The sequence below is a fragment of the Manacus vitellinus genome, unplaced genomic scaffold (genome assembly GCF_001715985.3).
Source record: "Manacus vitellinus isolate BGI_N305 unplaced genomic scaffold, ASM171598v3 scaffold_26_pilon, whole genome shotgun sequence".
Lineage (NCBI taxonomy): Eukaryota > Metazoa > Chordata > Aves > Passeriformes > Pipridae > Manacus > Manacus vitellinus.
In genome coordinates, this window is record NW_021939960.1 from 10,030,262 (window position 1) to 10,049,948 (window position 19,687).

Below are 19,687 nucleotides of genomic sequence, written 5' to 3' on the forward strand. Positions count from 1 at the left end.
GCAAGATTACTTCAGGTCCAAAGGGATCACATCCACCTGCTAAACAAGTTCTCTCCAGGTCCAGAGTGGGCTGCTGAGTTCCCTGCCACACTAAACGAGTGAGCTGGCGAGGCACGGAGAGCAGTAGGTGCTTGTTGCTGGCAGCAAACCCTCCTCCAGAGCTGCTGCTTCCCTGTGGCTTCTGCTCCCCCATTTAAATGGGGCTTAAACCACAGGCAAGCAACTGCCAGTGCAGACAGTGAATCCAAAACAGCACATGGCAAAGTCAGAGATTTTCTGGATTTCCTCCCAGATAGGCAGGAGAGTGTTTTGCAGGAAAGTGGCCGAGTCTTCATTGGGTTGGGATTTGGATGGAGTGCAATGCTCCTGCTGTAGGGGCTTAGGGGGGCAAGTGGGATCAGTGGTGGGAGCTGTAACTCGAGACAAATTGCAGCCTGTGATGTAAAGGAAGGAGATGAATCTAGCAGTTCCTCTTCCTCACTTGGTCTTGGGCTCATTGGGCAATTTTATATGAAAACAGAGCAGCCAGATTTCCACAGCCTCAGGTCCCAGAGGCCAGATGCTGTTTTCAGGGGCTGCAGTACAGGCAGGGCGATGTTGATACACACCAGTAAATGCCCTGGCATTTTTGAGCACAGCTGCCCTTCTGGGAACAGCTCAGACTTACTGTCCTTGCATAATAACAGCTCCCAAGGGAAATAATAATTACTTCCTCAAGAGTTCAGAGCCTTTGTTAGGGCAAGATAATAAACCCCTTTCTGGTCCTGGGATGAAAGGCACACACGGTGTTATTGCTAGAGCAGTATATCCTGAAATGGTCTGACTGTCCCCAGGTTTGCAGCTCTTTCCCTACCACATTTGCAGAGCAGCTATTTATTTAACTCCAATAATTGTCTCCAGCCTCAACATCCATCCCAGCTTCGGCTGAAATGCACATGTTGCTTTTGGAGAGGAGTTCAGGCAGAGTCTCCTACCTCCTTTGAAGTGTCTCTTCCCATGCACATAAACTGCCTTGATTCTCCACACGGGGCTTTTCGTTGGTTTGGCCCCATTTTGATAACTTTGGCATTGGTGAGAAACAGCCTGAGGCTGCAGGCTGCCTCTGTCACTCTGAGCTGTGCTGGGGAGCCTGGGCTGCCACCACAGGTCACAAGCTCATCAGTGACAGCGTGTCTGGGGTCTGCTCAGGGACTGCCTGTCCTGGGCATCACCCCAGCCCCAAACCACATCTGTCCCAACCTCAGTGGCAGGTGCTTCAGCCCTGGGGAAAGTAAATCACTAAGAGTGACTTGCTGTTTAACAGGACAGTAAAACTGCCCCTTCCCCCAGGCATGTGGCTCTGGTCTCCTCCTGCCTGTTAGTGCTGGAGCTTTTTGATCCTCCTCCCTGTCTGGAGCTGGTGGATCATTTTGGTTCACCTCCACAAAGTGTTTTGCCAGGACATGGATGTGCTGTGTGCAGCTGGCAAGGGGCAAACAGACCCTAAGCAACTTCTGCTGAATCACCAGTTTTCCTGGAAGCTTGTCTCTGCTCCTGGGGGGATGGACACAGGAGCAGACCCCTGTCTGTGTGTCTGTCATATGATTGCCCAGAACAGAGGCAAAGATCTGCTCCTTGGACTGGGGGCTTGTGCAGCTGCACTGACCTGTAGGCCCCCAGCCCCTAACAAATTCCTTGGAGCTGCTTATTAACACACTGTCAGCTCTGCTCCAGAGTCACGCCGAGGTAGAAGGCAGAAGGGTTTGACAGTGTGGCCTAAATATCCCTGTTTACAAAAGTCTGACAAAACACAAGCCCTTGGCTTTATCTTTCCCATTTGGAAAGAGTCACAGAGCAAATATACTCATGGCATGGAGGGAGGGGGATTTATATTGACTTTAGAAAATGCTGTTCTTTAAAAACAGGAAAAAAGCTCATCCTCAAGCTGTGCAGACTGGCTGTGAGACCCAAAAGTCCTGTGTAGAGGCTTAAAGCCTGCCTGCTAATCTGTAGCAGTTCTGTGTGAGCAACTCAAGCAGTAAACTGCTCTCTGTTAATTTTTTAATGCAGAACAAACAGGTCAGGAAATGATTAGCATGAGAATAAGTTGAGCTTAATTGGGAGAATCAGAAAAGATGAGAGGGAAGAGGCAAATTGGAGTTATCAGTTAACCATACAGAGTGGCTCTGCCTCCACAAGCTCATGTTCCCTCTTGCTTTTCACCCCCTCTGAAGCTGCTTTTTTTCCCCCCTTCCCTTATTTAAATCATGAGATAAAGTTGCTGGTATAAGCACAATGGAAGTCCTTGTTTCACTTTCTCGGTTTCTATCTGTACTGACTGGTCAAATGAATTGCAGGTGATAAAACTCCTACCTGGTTATTCCTGATGGTCCTTCCCAGAAAGGGAGCTGCTGACATTAAGTGCAAAATCCTCTTTGTGCAAGTACCAGTGCTGTGCTCCAGTGCAAAATTTCGGCACGATCCTGGCAGATCCAAGGACTGAGCAGAGGCATCTGTGGGCAAGGGGAAGAGCAGTCCTCGGGACTGCTTGGACTGGAGTTTGGTCAGTGGTCGGAGATCTATATTCTCAGATAGGCAGGACTTTGTCCACAAACTGGAATTTGAAATTTCAAAGGGGAAAAAAAAAAAGGCAGAAGGGACCTTTGCATGTGTGGAGATGACTCTGCTGGTGACGTTCCCCCAGGACTTTTGTTCTTTGTCTTGTAACTGGGCTTCCTGCTTCCCCACGGCTCGCTCGGTGACACACTGATGGGCTGGGCAGTGGCCCTGACCTTGTTCAGGGTTTTCCTGCTCTAGAGAGGTTTCAGACCTGAGCCCATCTCTGCTTCACTTGCATGCCAAGAAAAAGCCATTCCAGCTCCACAGTGGCCTTGGAGCTGGGAGTGACATGAGAGACGGGATCTGCAGCAAGGACATCACCAGTGAAAGATGAGGTTGGTCCTGCTGGCCCTGGGCACTGGCATTTCTACCAGGCATTTCTTAAGAGTGGGGAGCTGGCAGGAGGAGATCAACAGGCATAAAAACTGGAGACAGGTTCAGCCAGTGGCTAAGGAGAAGCTTCCCATTAGGACAGTCAAGCATGAGCTGCCTAGAGAGGCTGTGCACTCTCCATCCTTGGAAGTGTTCAAGACCCCACTAGATAAAGCCCCAAGCAACCCATGCTGCTCTCACAGCTGCCCCTGCTTCCAGCAAGAGGCTGGAGTAGAGACTTTGAGGTCCCTTCCAACCTCAATTATCCTCTCATCCTACAACACCCTGTTCAAGAAGTGCCCGAGGAACCCTAAGAGAGGTGCCTGATCACCCACTTGACATGAAGAGCTCAGATGTAGCTGATGGCATCCTTACCAAAAATGCCCTATTAAATACTCTATTCCTGATTCTCATTTACTGAGAAGCAGAGATCTTATTTTCAGGGAATCCCCTTTAGCATTGCATGAATTTACCAGTCAGGGATATATAGATAAGGCAGAATTAGTGTCATGATGTGCCAGTGTGGGAAAGGATTTACTGCTCAACAGATAAAAATTAAATACTCACTTGGCATAGAACACTTCATGCCCCGGAGCTGTCATGGTCTGCTTTGCAGCCATCTCCTGACACAGGAAACAGTGGGTGGAGGGACAGGAGGGAGGAAGGGGTCTGGGAGCAGAACTTCCCTGGAGCACTTGATCTGGGAACAGCCTTCACCAGCTAGTGGGGTTTTGCCAGCTATGAGTTGTCTCTCTTGGACTAAAAATGACAAAACATCTTCTGTAACCAGAAGTGTTTGAAACAGCCCCACAAACAGCTGCTGACTTGAACATCTCCAACCTAAAACATCTGTGGGGCCGTGGGGTCCTGTTGGTGAGTCCAAGCCATGACTACATTGGCAAGCTGTCCCAAAACCCACCACACAAGGATGTCAGGGGGAGACAAGGACTCCCCAGGCAGAAGATCCCAGGGGAGACATCATCTCCCCCAAGAGCCTGTGCCCAGGGAGCAGCCGACGCGTCTCCATCAGAGCCCATCTCCAGGGCATGGTGTCCTTGGCTGGTCTGGCTGCGAGAAGAGGGATTTGGGAGGAGGCACTGGTGACCCACAGAGGATGGTGGCAGTGAGAAAACAACAGTGAACACAATTCCAGGCGGAAAACACCACGTCCCATTGACAGTCCCAGCCTTATGAGCCACCTAATGCTCTCCAAACTTCCCCGCTCCTTATCTGCCGCTCTCCCGCACACGCTGCCTCTCCAATTTCTATTCCTGGCCCTTTTAATCCTTCCTGCCTGGGGAGCAAACAGCCTTTGCAGCCTCCTTGCTCAGCAGGCTATTGAAGTAAAAGGTTTGTTTTGCTGAGCAGAGCAGAACGGGCTGTGTTTTTACAATATTTTACCAGACGCTGTGGCAAATCCTGCACATATTTGACCTGGTGTCTGTAGCATTTATCTAATCAAAGGGATCACTGTGGCCTGGCCAGGATTGGGATGGAGGTCCCTGGGGTGAGGCTATGGAGGGGGCTATGCTCCACCTTAGCATCCCCATCCCAGTTTGCACATCGTAAAAACAATTTTTGGCCAAGACTCTGTCTGCTTAAGAGAAGAGCCACGTGAGTGCAGAGAGCTCTGGCCTGTCCCTCAGGAGAACTGGCCAGATGACTGTTTTACCTGCAGCAAAGGGTCATTTATCACCAGCCCCAAGTGAGAAGGCAGGGGCTCTCCCCTGAGCTCAGATTCACTCCTGCATACCAGAAGCCTCAGGGTAGAAGAGCTGTTTAGAAGTGTTATGTAGGTCATTGTTTTGGGGGGGGCAAGGGCTACTTGAACAATTCCTCGTCCTCCTAAAATGTGAACAGCAAATCATCACTAGCATCACTGCCCAAAGGCATGAGCTACTGTGGAGCCAGAGACCTTGGTGTCACACCGTGGCCCATGTGGTTCAGCAGGGCTGGCACTGCACTGGGGTGCCTGGGAAGGACAAACACAAGCAAGTTGGGAGCTCAAACCAACAGTGCTGGTTGCGAAATCCCAGGGATGTTTTCAGTGCAGAGTGAACTGATACCGGGTCATTAATTGCTGGTTCTCTTGTTCAGTGGTCGATTAAATCCCCACTCAATGATCTCACAATTGCACTGAAATGTCTCAGTTCTGGCTGAAGTGGAGGAGTGATGTGCTCAGGGGCAGCTGGGGAGGAGAGCACCCAGGTTTAGCAAGGAGGAGAGCACAGGCAGCTCTGCTGCTTGCTCCAGTCAAGGGGGTCCAGCACCAGCAGAGTCAGACCCGAGGTCTGGGCAAGGCAGCAGAACCACTATTGGTGCACCTGCAGAAGGAAAAATCCCACTGCAGAATAGAGCTCTACTGCATTTTAGCACGTCTAATTTATTATTGATTATTTATTATTTAACGCATCTAATTAAAATTTTAAGACACACCAGTCAAATCCCGAGGCTGGGGGTGTCCAGCATGGAGTGATTTCAGTCATGGGACAGGAGCTGCCCTGGTGATTCCCAGGGTGCCTGTGCCACCCTCCAGCCCCGCTCACTGCTTGGGCACGGAGAGTGGGATCTGTTTATGGGGCATCCAGATGCTGTAAAACCTGATTTATAGGGAAGTAAAAGGAGTCATACACTTTGCTTTACATAGCAACGTGTAAATTGCCAGGCAGGAGCTGACCTTCCCTGACCGTGAGGGAGAGAGAAGGAGGAGTGGGAGGGATGGAGGGAGCAAGAGAAGGGAAGAGCAGGGGTGAAGGCAACCAGTGATGGGGAGGGGAAGGCAATGACAGAAGCCAAGAGCAACCTTGTTCTGCTGGTAGGGTTTTCTACAAGTTTTCCATCCCAGGCACCATTAAGACCAACATTCAGCATCAAGGTCAATAGCCTGGGAAGGTGTTCCCTCGCCAGTGAGCGCCTGCTCCCATGGTCCTGCCCATGCCCAGGAGGAGCCAGGATCAGCAAAGTGCCTTGAGATTCCATAATAAACAGTCAACAACAATCACTGCAGCTCCACCAAAAAAAAAAAAAAAAAAAGCAGCATTCGGCAGTGGGTGAGATGATTAAAGATTAACCCCTGCCTCCTGCCTCCACCCCTCTGGGGAGTATAGGCCTTGAGGCTCAGCAAATCCTTTCAGAGAAATATCTGAAATAAAAGACAACAGATAGGGGACGCAGCCAAGGCAGAGGGAGGCAAGAGGGCCAATAGCCTCGGACAGGGGAATCGGTACAATCTGGCCCGTGTTTGCTGATGATAATGCGCCTTTCCAAAGCCCTAATAGACATGGAGATGGCAGATTATAGCGCAGCGCTGGACCCGGCGTACACCACCCTGGAGTTTGAGAACATGCAGGTCCTGGCCATGGGCAACGGTGAGTCCTCTCCGCCTTCTCCCCTCTGCTGGGGTGGGATGAGCCGGGGGCTGCCGGAGGAGAAGTCCCTGGGGTGGCCACCAAAATGCTCCCAGCGGGGCTGGGGCACGGCAGGGGTGTCAGACAGGGGGCTCCCGGCAGCTCATGGGGGGTTTCTGCTTCCCCCAGGGAAAAACAGAGGTGTCTGAGCAAAGGCGTGTTTGGGGTGGGTGGGATGGTGCCCTGCAGCCCAGACACCTTGGGAACAGGCACACAGCAGGAGCTGGGTGGAATGAGAGGTCCCCACCAGACATTCAGCCCAGGGATTGGGCCTGGGGCTGAACACGGTGGGGTCTCACCTCCCCCAGACCCCAGCCAAGAGAAAAGCCTGGCCAAAAGATTTTGAGTGAAACGCTGCTGATGGTTCACCAGACAGATGACTCAGCCTGTGGCTCCAGAGCAGAGAGCCAGCCCCAGTCCAGCAGCAGCTGGAGATAGGTTTTCCTGGAGCAGAAAGGCATTTAGCACCTGGCAAGGGTGAAAATCACTATGAGAAGTGATTTAGGTGCTGTCCCCACAGCTGCTCCGAGGCCATGGCCCTTCCCTTGTGCAGTGCTGGGGTGTGGGGTGGCATCCCCTTCCCTGTCAGCACTGTGGGGCCAGGAGGCTCAGCCCCCAGTAAGAGGGACAAAGGGACATCGAGAGGATAGACAAATGTTCCCATCCCTTCAGACGGGTATGATCACACTTAACCACCCAGGATTCACACTGGCCCACCCATTTGGGGACCCAAGAGTCCTGGTGATTAAATGCTCAAAGATAACAGAAGATTCCCCTCCAAGTCCTCCCTAAAGTCTCTCTAAATGTGAGGTTAATGGCTAAATGCAGCACACCACAGAGAGCGACCCTCCAAGCCCTTTCCTCCTGTATGTTGTGTCACCGAGGCCGCTGGGCACCTCTGTCCCAGAAGGGCTGTGCTGGTGGCATGGACTCTCCCATCACAGCCTCTGTGGGTCTCCCCCAGGTTATGCTCTGCTCCACCAGGGATGTAACACCGTGGTGCCAAAGCAGCTCTGCTGTGCCATAACCTGCCACCACTCTGGGTCTCAGCCCCTTCTTCACTCCCACGGTCTGGTCCTACCCACCCAGGTGCCTCAGGGCAAAAAGCTGCCCCCTCCGGCTCTGCTGATGTCCATGGACACTCAGGGACAAGCCCAGGCCTTGCTCCCTCTCTGTGTCTCTCTCCCAACCAGCAAGCATTTGCACAGGGGGCTGCGAGTCGGCTCCCCTGGACCGAGGGCTCTCTGGGGCAGAGAAACACGATAATTTTATATGACAAGATCAGGTGTGATGTGACACACACTCCAGGGGTGGATGAGTCAGCTGGGGCAGGCAGCACCAACTCCTCTCCTCTTCCTCTGCCCAGCTCCAGACCAGGGACAGGTCTCACTTCCAGGGCTGCTTTGCTGTGCCCATGTCTCTGCCTGCAGAACCTCCACCTGTAGAATCTCTGCCTCCTTTTCTGGCCGAGGACCCAGAGCTTGGTCCCTGCCCTGCACAGTTCTGCAGCTCCAGCCCTGAGGCAGCTGCTCAGCAGGGAGTTTGTCACCATCACAGGCCAAAACTAGTCCTGTGTTCAGACAGGCTCTGGGACCTCTTGAGGAGCTCCTGTCCTATCACAAATCTCAGCTACGAGGTCTCAAAGCCCGTTTTTTTCCTTTTCCCCATTTACCTCAACTCCAAATCAATCCCATGAAGAAATGCTTGACTGCAGCAGTCAGAGCCCACGTTTCTGGCACTACAAAATAAACTTAATTAGAAAATTATCTATTAGGCAATGATTTCATTGTTGTTGGCTGTTAGACCAAGATGTTGCAATTTTTATGATAATGGTGCCAGTTTTTCCTGCTCTATGTTCATCTGATTACAGTGTGATAGACTGCTAAAAAGGGATTTATCTGGGCTGTCACAGATACACAAGTAATGTGATTACAGGCAGATCAGCCCTTCCTCTCTCATCTAAGTCCTACGTTTAGCTGAAAGTGGAAATTTAACTTTACTTCTGGAATGACCTGCATGCAGCTGAGCCCTCAAGAGGAAGGATGTTTTTAGAGGCAAGCTGCTCATAGGGACAGGAGACAGCCAGAATGGCCTTGGGAGGAGCTCAGGACTTTGGGAGTGGGGAGAGGAGCTTTGCCCCAGTGTTGCTGCACACAGGGAAACGCAGCTGTGTGACAGGGTGTGCCAGGCAGGGACATGGAGAGGCAGCCAACTGACTCAGAAAGAAACACAGGAGAGACACAAGGAATTACAAAGACGGAAAGCAGGCAGGGAAACGAAAGATACTGCCAGAGCCAGGGCTGGCTCCAGAACCCTCCCATGCTCGCTCACTGCTGGGTCCACACCAGTCACTCCTGCTGAGGGATGGCATGAGCAGGATGTGCAGCACCTGCTGCAACACATCTTCTGCAAAACAGAAGTTAAAATTGCAGCCCTGCCCCAGACAGCCTTGCCTTGGCTTCACCTCCCCCAGCACCCACACTCCAGCTACCACTTGGGACCAGCTTTTTTATGGCACCCAGCCCCTTTCTGCTGGGTGCCAAGAGGGAGCAGCTGTGACCCTCCCAGGGTGAGCGTTAACTGTGTCCCTGCCAAACCCAGAGACCAGGGACCAATAGACTCAAGTATTAAAAATCCCAGCAGTTTCTATGGCTTTGTAGATCCTAGGTATTATTTGCAACTGGCATTTCCACTGAGGCAGGGGAATGTGCCTATGCTGATACAGAAAACATACATGGGAGGGGACAATTAGATCAACTGAATTAAGGGCTGATCCCTTCAGCCTTGAGGTTTGTTTGGCTTGCTGGAGGGGTTTAGTGTAGGTTTTTAGCCTTTCAGATGTCCTTTCCTCCAGAGGCTGCTGCAATTCCCCATCCTCCCAAAAAAACCCTGCAAATGCCAGTCCCCCTTGGTCTGTAAGGACTGCAAGACAAATCAACCTCCACTGTGGTCCTACCAGACTCCGGGTAGTTTTTGCCCACGTGAGTTTTCCAGCTGAAGTCCTTTGAGTTTGTTATGTACCTAAAGTCTTGTTCTCCCAAAGAAGTGCTGTGCAGGCTGGAGCTGCAGGCCTGGCACTGAGGCTCTCTGGCAAAGGGAGCTGGTCACCTTGTTTCTGTAACTGCATCTGCCCAGGGCTGGCTTGGGCTCTTTCAGTGCTATAACACAAACACCTCCCTAATACATCAGCTGCTCACCCTGAGCTGTAATACCTCAACTTTAACTCTGCATCAGCTTTTTCTCTGGCCACACTGCTGCAGCCCCAAGGCGTCTGCAAATCCCTGAGGAATTTTGGCTCCGCTCTGTGACTCCTGCAAATGGGCCTCTGCTTTATTTGAAGGCCTTTGGGAAGAGCTGTCTCACCTTAACACACAGGGAGCTTTTGCATACTCAAAATACAATGACTCCAGCACTCAGAGCACCCACTGCTCCTTACACACCTCTCTGACCGGCCCTTGTCACACAGCCTGGCTGCAGCAGCCTCCTTCCTCCAAAAATCAAGTTTCTCACTGGAAACTGAGTTAGGAAATGTCGGCCGTCTGTCTCACTGCGTTCTTCTTCTGTGTCCTTCCCCAAGCAGACACGTCTCCATCAGAAGCAGCCAACCTCAACACTTCCAGCAGCATCGGGGTGAGCGCGCTGTGTGCCATCTGCGGGGACCGCGCCACGGGCAAGCATTACGGAGCCTCCAGCTGCGATGGCTGCAAAGGCTTCTTCAGGAGGAGTGTCAGGAAGAACCACATGTACTCCTGCAGGTAAGGGCAGAGGGGGCAGAGTCACGTGGCTGAGACAAAACAGTCCCCGGGAGCTGAGCGGCAAAGCCCTCGAAGCGCAGCAGCACCGTCCTTCGTCCTCATCATCCTCCCTGCGGCATCCACCGCTTTCCCTGATCTCACCACCCAGCTGGGAGGGGTCAGGGACTGCTCTAACTTTGGGATTGCCCTCCACTGATCAGTGGGTAAGATCCTGGGAGGTCTTGCCCGTACTTCAGGGGCCAAGCACATCTTGCAAATGGATATGTCCAACCCTGGATGTGGCAGAGAGATGCTGGGAGAGAAGATGTTACAGGGGCTGAGCACCTCACTACTCAGTGCTCTGAGTGCAGCACAAACCTTGCTCGCTCCCTGGGGGCTCTCCTTCTCCATCATGAGATGGAAGGGTGCCTGCCATCCACCTAAAATGCTGTCACTGCCTGTGACATGATACAAGAACATCTAAGGAGCACCAAGCTGGGCAGCATGGTGGGCACATCTCTGAGGATGAGGCACTCATATTGCTCCTGCAACTCATGCACTGCACATTGTGCCATGGGTGGTGGCCCTTGGCTCTCCTGTGCCATCAGCAGCTGTGACCCACTCATTCCCTGCTCTGAGTAACCCACACATAGAGAGTCACAGAGGAAACTGAGGAATCCTCAGCTCAGAGTGTCTAAATCCTTTCGGCTTTTTGAGTGAATTACTCCTGAAGGCCTGACAGCCACTTGGAGAGTGTGAAGAGCAACATGACTCTAAAATCTGAGTGACAGAAGGAAGATCTGGGTTTAAGAGTGCATGTGAAACACATTATCACTTGCAGCCTGGGATTATTTAAGCTGCCTGCCAAGGGAGCCCTCTCCCCACAGCTCCACCAGAAAAGCCAAGGTAACCAATTCTTTGGAGGCTGAGGCTTTTATGTGTGCCACAGAAATGCTTAAAAAGCTGCTTTCAGGCCTCCATTTGGGCAAATCTTAGCTTGGGGCTTTGAAAAGCACTGTAGAAACAAGCCTTTTCAAAAGCTGCAGAACTCGGTGTGGCTGGGAGCCCTTTCCCAGCTCTGTACCCCTTTGTCTTTACTCTGCAAATCTGAGTGAATTTGCAAGTGAAATTCATGCTTCAAGTGGCCACCAGGCCTGTGCTGCCTGCAGGAGCCACACACATGGGAGATCAGTGTTTGCCGTACCAGGTGCAATGGAGGTGGTGACAGTTTAGAGGGAAGGAGCTGGTTGACTCCCAAGTCCTCTCTCAAATGCAAGTGGCAGCAGAACTGTTTGCACACCAGTGATGCTGTCCAGAGGTCAGAACCAACCTGTGAGCATCCCAGACACAGCCCTGGAGAGATGCAGGGATTTAAACTGACTCCTTAACCTTACTAGCTCAAGAACAACCCTCTATCTGCTTTTTATTCAGAATAAATTCATTCTTCCTTCATTCTAACTGGGATCTAACTTAAAACAGAGGCTACCAAATTGGTTCTGACCCTCCTAGATCACACTTTTAACTTCCCTGGGACTTGCTAGTCCATTATGGGCATCCTATGCCTAAATAGTTAGTCAGACCAGCAGCCTGAGCTCCTGCGTGCAGCTCTCAGCTCTAGTCTGTCCTTACTGAACATCCTGAGGGAGAGTACAGAGCTGACATGTTCAGTGCAAAGAAGAAACTGTAAGCATGGAAAAGGCACAGACCAGAGCTCCTTTCTCAGGATGACCCTCTGGGAACCTGCTCTGAGCACGTTTTGGAGCTTAGGGCTCTGCCTTGTCCTGCCTTCAGGCTCAGTCCTGCTGCTCCTCACACCTTTCTTTCTTCCCAGGTTTAACAGGCAGTGTGTGGTAGACAAAGACAAAAGAAACCAGTGCCGGTACTGCAGGCTTAAGAAGTGCTTCCGAGCAGGAATGAAGAAGGAAGGTGGGTGATGGTGTGGCTTCCTGCATGCCCCCAGCAGCAGCCACACTGGCTCTGTATGTTTGAGGAAGCCCTCACAGCCCAAGGCCAGGCCCTACCATGCACACACTTGTCCAGCCATCTCAGCCCTGTCTTCCCTCCACAGTGCTCACCTGGGCACAGATCCAGATTTAGGGAGAGTTTTGACCTCCAGTCATGAGCTCAGCATGTGCCCTTACAGGGCTGCATGGCAGGAGTCACCGCTCCTTCAGCCCTGCTTCTCAGGACCGGCAGGAAAACCTGGTGGCCCTAATGATGGTCCTGTTGGACCCCGCTGGTGACCCTGCTGGTGGCCCTGTTGGTGGAGGGACACACTGCCAGGAGCAGCTCAGAGGAGCTGTCAGGCATCCCACAGAGCTCAACCCACTGATGTCTGCAAAGGGACAACCGGGAGGCACTTGGTCCTGTTGTTCCATACAGAGAAATTAAACCCTGTGCTCCTCCCGGTTCACACCTGCTCAAGGAGAAACTTTGGAGTAAAAGGTCCTTGAAGACAACAGGGAAGTACCAGTGGTACCTGGGTGGCCTGCACGAACACCTCTGGACAGGAACATTTCTCCTCTGTTAAAGGGGATGAGGTATTGCAAGGAACTTGTCTTGGCTTTTCCTGAAGAACATAGGAATCCTCTTCTCCCTGCAGCGTCCGCTCATCCCGTGCCCAGAGCTGTGCTGTTGTCTGTTAATATTCAATAGAAGTTACATTAGGTGCATGACCAGCTAATACTGAGCAAACATTTGGAAAACATCATGGCGTGACTGAACTCGGGGGCCTGCTACTGATAACAAGCAGCATAACCTTGAGAGCTCCTATTTACAGCCGCTGACTGCAGGGCTTTTCTCCTGGCCCAGCCTCATTATTGCTTTTTATCAGGTGGATTTATACATTGAGAACGTATCAATCCAGAGAGCCACCAGCCCAAGGCAGGCACTGTTCTGGTTCCTGTGCCACCGATCAATAGCTTATTTGAGCAGACACCTTTGAGTGGCACGGCCAGGGTGAGTTACATCCAGCCCGTGGCCTCGTGACAGACAGACAGGCAAATCCTCCCCTTTGGCACTACTGCTGCTGCTCTGGCTGCTGCCACCTTGGACTCAAAGCCCAGGTCCTCAAGACTAGACCAAGCAGGGAGGCACACTGGGGTCAAATCTGTCCTGGCTTTACAATACAGGATGAGCAACGCTTTTACAGCAAGGTGTGAGAGAGCTGTGTTGCTCTGGATAGATGAGTAGGAGCAGTTCTGCACTTCTTTCCTTATTGTAGCTTAGATGGAAGTTTTCCAACTGCACCCATCTGGTGCAAGAGCTTCCCAAATGGACTCGCAGGAGTCCTGTGGACAAAGGAGCCTTGCAGGTACTCGCCCCCTTCATTGCACACGTCAGCTTTGGGCTGCACACGTGAGCAGGGCCACCATTTCAGACCCTGAAACAAAAAAAGCTCAGATCCTTTGAGAAGAAATTTTCCCATTGAATTCTACAGGTGTTTGGGTTCTGAACTGACCCCGTCCCAGGGAAGTCTAATAAAGCAAATAGGAAATCAGAGCCACCAGATGTAGTGAGCTCTCACAGGCATCCCATCACAAATCAGACACAGCTGCTCCTCCACCCTGCCTGGCAGGGAAGCTGGGAAACTGCAGCTAAGGAAGGGGGATGCCAAGAGTCTGTGCTAGTTTTTGGTGTGCATTGCCATGAACGACCTGCAGCTCAGCCAAAATACTTTCTTGCAGCTGTACAAAATGAACGGGACCGAATCAGCACCCGCAGATCGAGTTACGAGGACAGCAGCTTGCCCTCCATCAATGCCCTACTGCAGGCAGAAGTCCTGGCACAGCAGGTACCTTTTCTTTCTTCTTTACCAAATACAAAAGCATCAGGCACTATCTGGCTCATAGAGCCAGCTGACTATTTAATAGCTGAGTCTTGGAATTACCACCTCTGTTCTAAGTGACTTATCTGCCAACTCAACACTGTCTTTTCAAAAACTATTTGTTACCTGAAACCACCCCTTTTATTTCTCCTTGGTCCAGAACTTAGTTGTAACAATATGCAATGATTTGTTCTGCTCTGATGAGACACATGAAGGCTGGAGAGCCTGCTGGAAGAAAACAGGGTAGAACCACTGAAATCCAAAGAGCTGTGGCTGCCTAAGTCCACGAGGGGCTGGCCCTGCATGAGCAGCCTCCCTTCCCCCTTGGCCATTAGGATCTTCAGATTCTGGCTTCCTGCACAGTTTCACAAGGAATCGGTTACATTCTTGCTTTATGTAGATATCTTTTCCAGTTCTTGCTGACATTCCCCATTTCCACTAGCATACTGCCAAGATTTCCTAGAGTTTCAGAGCTCACCTGAAAAGATGGCTCTGGTTTAAGAGTCTGGATATTACAAGTGGTGAACACCAGCTCAGCACTCTGTGGGAGGACACAGGACAGGATGGATGCACACTGTGGGGAGGGTTTGTCTGTGAGCACAAGTGATGAGGATGGGGCTGTGCCGGTGGCAAGAGCTGCCACTGTTCATGGGAGCTGGGGAGAGCAGCAGTTCGTGTCCTGGGGAAAATGAAGAGGGGTTTGTGTTGGCAGTCCATGTTCTTAATTGCTTCAAGGGTCATGTTACCCTGAAGGCTACCCTGGGAGGTGCTCCAGGACAGGATCTGCTGTGTCTGGGCTCCACACGAGGCTCGGGCTGTAAGATCCACTTCCCTGAGGAGGTGATGTGCCAGAAGGGCCAAGGACCAATCCTGTACACAGGAAACACATCCAAACTCATCCCCCATCTCACCTTTTCCTATGCAGGACCTAATATATTTACATACCCCATAAAAATAATATTGGTGCTGCTCCCAGAGGTGTGAGATAAGGGGGTCTCAACTCATCTCAAGGGAAGGACATTTCCGGGACTCAGAGTCCTGCAGTGGCATCACATGTAAGCCTGTAGCAGAGTCTGCTGATAAAAACTACCACCATGGACAAATCCAGAGGAGCTCCTGCTCTCCCACAGAGCACAGAGAGACTCATTAAACAAGGCAGGCTCCAGCACGGTAATTGGTAACTTTTATGTGCCTGGCTAATTAGAACAAGATACTGCTGAGGAGCTGCTTTCTCCAAGATCTAGGGTCACTCACTCAGAGGTTTTTATTTATTTGCTAAGCCTTCCGGGCCCACTGATTAGGGTAATACATGGTGAGATTTTTACAATCTTATTTATTCAATAATAGCTGGTGATCTGGAAAGCCTCCAGGTAATGCAACCTGCAAAAAAAAAAAAAATGCAGGTGGCATTTGAATTCCATTTCCTTGGAGAGGTTGGCAGGGTCCAAGCTGAAAACGCTGGCAGGAACAGGGCAGGAAGAGCTGATGTTGTACAAGAGCACAGAGGGCAGGCAGAGGGCAGCCATGGGGTTGAGTTAATTGCTTACAGAAGCATAAGGATAAAGTAGTGACTAAGGGCAAATTTTTAGATGGCCTGGGTGAGCAGCTATGCATGAGAAGGAGGCAGGAGGTTGGGTGCCTGGTTTGGGGGAGATGTCCTGTCCAGCTCTGTGTGACACTACTTGCAGAGCTTTCAGGCTTGTCCTTTGCAAATGAAATGGCCCCATTTGCCTCTCAGTCACAAATAATTGGTCATGCAACAAACATGGCCTGTGTTGTGGGCATGCTTGCACTTGTCCAGTTTTGCCAAAAGGACCTAAAAGCTGGTGGGAGGTGGGAGATTGTTGTCTTTGAAGTCTGTCTTTAGTAATTCAAAGTGGGTAAGGTCAGATAATTTATGATCTGGTGCTAACAGAAAGCAATGTCAGACCTGGAAAGCTGCCTTGAGCAGAGACTTGGTGTGCTCATGGTGACTCAAGAGAGAAGCAAAGCCTGCACATCTCCAGCTCTGGCCAAGCACTGGCTCTGGAGCAAGGTGGAAGGAGGAGCAGTTCTCTGCCCTTTGGTGGGACCAAGTATCTTGTGCAGCAGCACTGGGTGGACATTTCCTTGCTACCGGTGAGGCTGACTGCTACACCACCCCCTCTGTTCCCTCCTGAGTCTTGACTGAGCACATTTGTTCAGTGGGAGGTAGATCCTGGCTTTAGAAACATTTCTTCTGTGCCTTCCAGTCTATTCAAGGCATTACAGTTTACCAGGATGATCCCCAGCCTCGGCTCTGAAGCATTCCATGTTCACAGGTCCCCGGGCTGATCTCAATTTAAATGAGTTATGTTGGGTCACCTATTCTGGGGCTGGTTGTGCAACAGAAAAAAAAGTAATCTAGTCGTTGATGCTGGAGTCTGCATCAGCACAACCCAGGGGCTGGGGATTTTCCCGTCTCTGTTCCCTCTGTGGCACTGAAAGCTGAAGGATCTCTTCCCTCCTTCCAGATATCATCTCCAGTGTCTGTGATCAATGGAGACATCCGAGGGAAGAAGATTGCCAGTATCTCTGACGTGTGTGAGTCCATGAAGCAGCAGCTGCTGGTGCTGGTGGAGTGGGCCAAGTACATCCCTGCCTTCTGTGAGCTGCCCCTGGATGACCAGGCAAGTCCCCCTGTCCTTCCCCAGGGAGCCAAGGACAGCTGAGACCTTCAAAGAAAATGTGCATTGTCCACTCTGTTATCCTGACTGCTGCAGCTGATTGGGAATGGTATCCATACAATGCCAGCACGGGCCAGGCATCCATACAATGCCATGTGCTGCTAATCAGCCGATGAGCACAGCCATGATAACACTGAGCTCAAATTAGGAACACTATCAGATGCACATTTTGCAGGGGTCAGCCAGCCAATTGTTTATCAATTACAGTTTGAGCAGCACTTTGAAAACCTGAAGTGCTATACAGATGCTTGGGGCAATCAGAATTAGCAGGACAGATTTCTGGCCTAAGGTCTGCTCAAGACTTAAAAACTCATGTGCCTGTCTGTCTGTCTTTCTGTTTTTCACCTGGGGATGTGTTTGTACCCATAGTGTGGAATTGTTTAAGCTAAACACTAATTTGCTCCCAAAGCAACAGAAAGTCTTTTTTTTCCCCAGGGTTAAAAAGCAAGGATATATTTGCATTTAACACAAATTGCCAAAATGACATTTGTGGGTTCCCTAACCCAGACAAGCACAGAGGGTTTGATGTCCTCTGTAAAACTGCACTGCAGGATCTCAGTGGCCTCAAAGGGATGCAAGGACAGGTCTCCTGTGTAAGTCTAAATTTCAGAGGACTGCAACAGATGTTGAGGGACATGATATGTGCCCAGCCTTGAACAGCACGTGGCTGGTGGGGATGCACAGAGAGAAGGGAGAGCACTTCTGGCAGTGGCCAGCACAGGCCCTCTCACAGGTAGGAAGGTATTTCCAATCTGCCCACTGTAACAGTCATAAACCCACCATGTTTCCCTTCAACTAGCACCAGTCTCCAGCCCTGTTGACCTAGAGGTAATTTTTATATAATGAAGAAAAAGGATGTCTAGAAATTGAGAGTATCCAGCTGATCAGATCCCCAGGGGTCTGGGGCAGCTCTGTAAAACACATTAAATCCTTGTGCCACTTGAAACAGAGGCCCTAAACCTGGATAACAACTCCGCAAACTACAGCAATTTCCACAGTTTTACAAGTGTGGGGCTGCAAAATTTCTCCAAGAAGGAAACAAAACCTAAAAATGACCCAGTCAGAACCCTGCCTTCCCACAGGGAGAGGCTGCTCTCAGCATCCTCCACAGGCTCGTCTTGACTGAAATAGTTCTGTTATAACCAGCCATCCCCATCATGAGCAGTTCCCAACCTGTCCCAAAGGGCTTGAGAGGAAACACTGCACTGCATTAAAACTAATCAATGAATGCCATCCGTGCTTTTGAAGGACAGTGTGAGAACTGTGGCAGCAGATACTCAGGGGAGTGTGGGAGGAAGGACAGAAATGCCAGGGAGTAGGAATGAACAAAACTGTGAAAGGCAGCTGCCCAAGGGGCAGGACAGCCAGTCAAGAGGTGTCCAGTGGGTACTTACAACGTTGGGAAATGCTGTTACATTGCCATTAAAGTGTTGCCTGAGAATGAATCATCACTGCCAACATTTTTATAAGAAAAGTCATACCCAACCCATTATTCTTCTTCAACAAAATGTCAGAGTACTGGGTTTGGTGGGACAAAGCCATTTCTACTTTGTTGTGTTACAACTTTTATGTTTATCCTAGTTCACAATGGAATGATGTGTCTTAGGTTCATCATTGCAAGAACAAATATCAAATGAGGTGGCTTTGCCTTGTTGAAGTAACTGACTTTAACCCTGCTCAGACAAGCAAATTTTAGGGAAACAAAAAGGATGGTTACAAACTGAACTTTCCTGAATTTTCATTAGGCAGGAAATTTCTGTGTGAGAGCTTTGCTCCTCCCTGGGACTTGCAGTTTTTTCCATCCTTCTCAAAGTTTTGTCAGATAGGGAAGCCCAGTTTTGTGCAGCTCTGGTAATTACAAGCAGCTCAGCCAACATATCCACCCATGTTTGGATAGTGATAGAGAGAGGCTAGATTTTGGCATCTAGATAAAGACTCCCCAGTGTCATGTGTGCGTAGTCTTTTTGCAAGGATCTCCACTCTGTTTATTTTGCATAACGTTTTTCACCGTCTGCAAAAAACAAAAATTCCCTCTCTCAGCCATCAGCATCTTTCCTTAACCAGAGCTCTCTTCTATGGGTGACACATTCTCCTGGCATTTCTGGTAGGGTAAGACTCCTCTTGGCTTTGTCAGATGCTGAGGGATAACAAACTAGAAAAAGGGACCATTCCCACCAGGACATACTTTTCAGGATCTATTAATGTTTAATGATTGTTTTCTCCAGCAGAAGCTCCTGGCAGGACATTAAGAAGCCTCTGTGTCAGGGTGTCCAATTGTTAACTTCCCTTTCTGCCTATATCTCTGAAATTTTTAACTGAAGGAGGGCAAAAGACTCAGAACATTCTCAGGAGCCGCTGGAGGGTGTAAAACTAAACACTTCAATCATTAACGTCAGGAGAGAAAAACATGCCTTTGGCTTCCCTGGCTCCAGTTCCCATGGCTGGGGAGGGAATAAGTGGCCAGAGGGTGACCAGACCTGGGTCCCCATGAGCATGATTTCAGTGGGAGGTGGGCACAGCCCAGAGGGAGAGCAGCTGTCCACAGCAGTGCTTCTCCCCAGTTCTCAGGATGGAGCTTGGTCCCTGGTTCTGCACTTGGCAGGAGTTGCCTTGTCTGCAAACAGGCCCCTGTAAACATGTCCCACGCTGGTGTGAGGTCCTGGGACAGTCTGGCATGGTCTTGCTAATAACATGTGTCCTGAATATGGGATGCTTCAGGTGTTGTCAATTGTCTACTGGTTCTGCTGCACCTATAACAGGTTTTGCACAGAAGTAACCCATTTTTGAGCTTTCTCTCACTGTGACTGCAGAGGGGCTCTCACTCCCCATCCTTGAGTGCAGTACAGGAGCTCTGGGCTTTCTCTCTTGCTTGTCTCTGCCTCTGCATCACCCAAATAACTTCTCCCTGCCCTTGCAGGTAGCACTGCTGCGTGCACACGCGGGGGAACATCTGTTACTGGGAGCTGCCAAGAGGTCCATGGTGCTCAAGGATGTCTTGCTGCTAGGTAAGGAGTGCACTTCTGCTCCCAGCCCATCTGCTTCTGT

At 50.6% G+C, this 19,687-nt stretch overlaps 1 protein-coding gene across 3 annotated transcripts in view; it reads left to right on the forward strand.

Annotated features, from left to right (window-relative positions):
• The window catches only part of HNF4A (hepatocyte nuclear factor 4 alpha), a 34,257-nt gene that overhangs the window by 9,863 nt on the left and 4,707 nt on the right, over positions 1-19,687 (forward strand). The window contains exons 1-6 of one of the 3 annotated variants that reach the window (XM_018074031.1): positions 6,119-6,338; positions 9,955-10,132; positions 11,943-12,037; positions 13,798-13,904; positions 16,430-16,585; positions 19,560-19,647. In XM_018074031.1, the coding sequence (XP_017929520.1) occupies positions 6,218-6,338; positions 9,955-10,132; positions 11,943-12,037; positions 13,798-13,904; positions 16,430-16,585; positions 19,560-19,647 (745 nt within the window). In that variant the 5' untranslated portion in view covers positions 6,119-6,217. Of the gene's footprint in view, positions 1-6,118; positions 6,339-9,954; positions 10,133-11,942; positions 12,038-13,797; positions 13,905-16,429; positions 16,586-19,559; positions 19,648-19,687 lie in introns of those variants that run through there. The other 2 variants (XM_008920018.2, XM_008920019.2) reach the window with 2 other exon arrangements.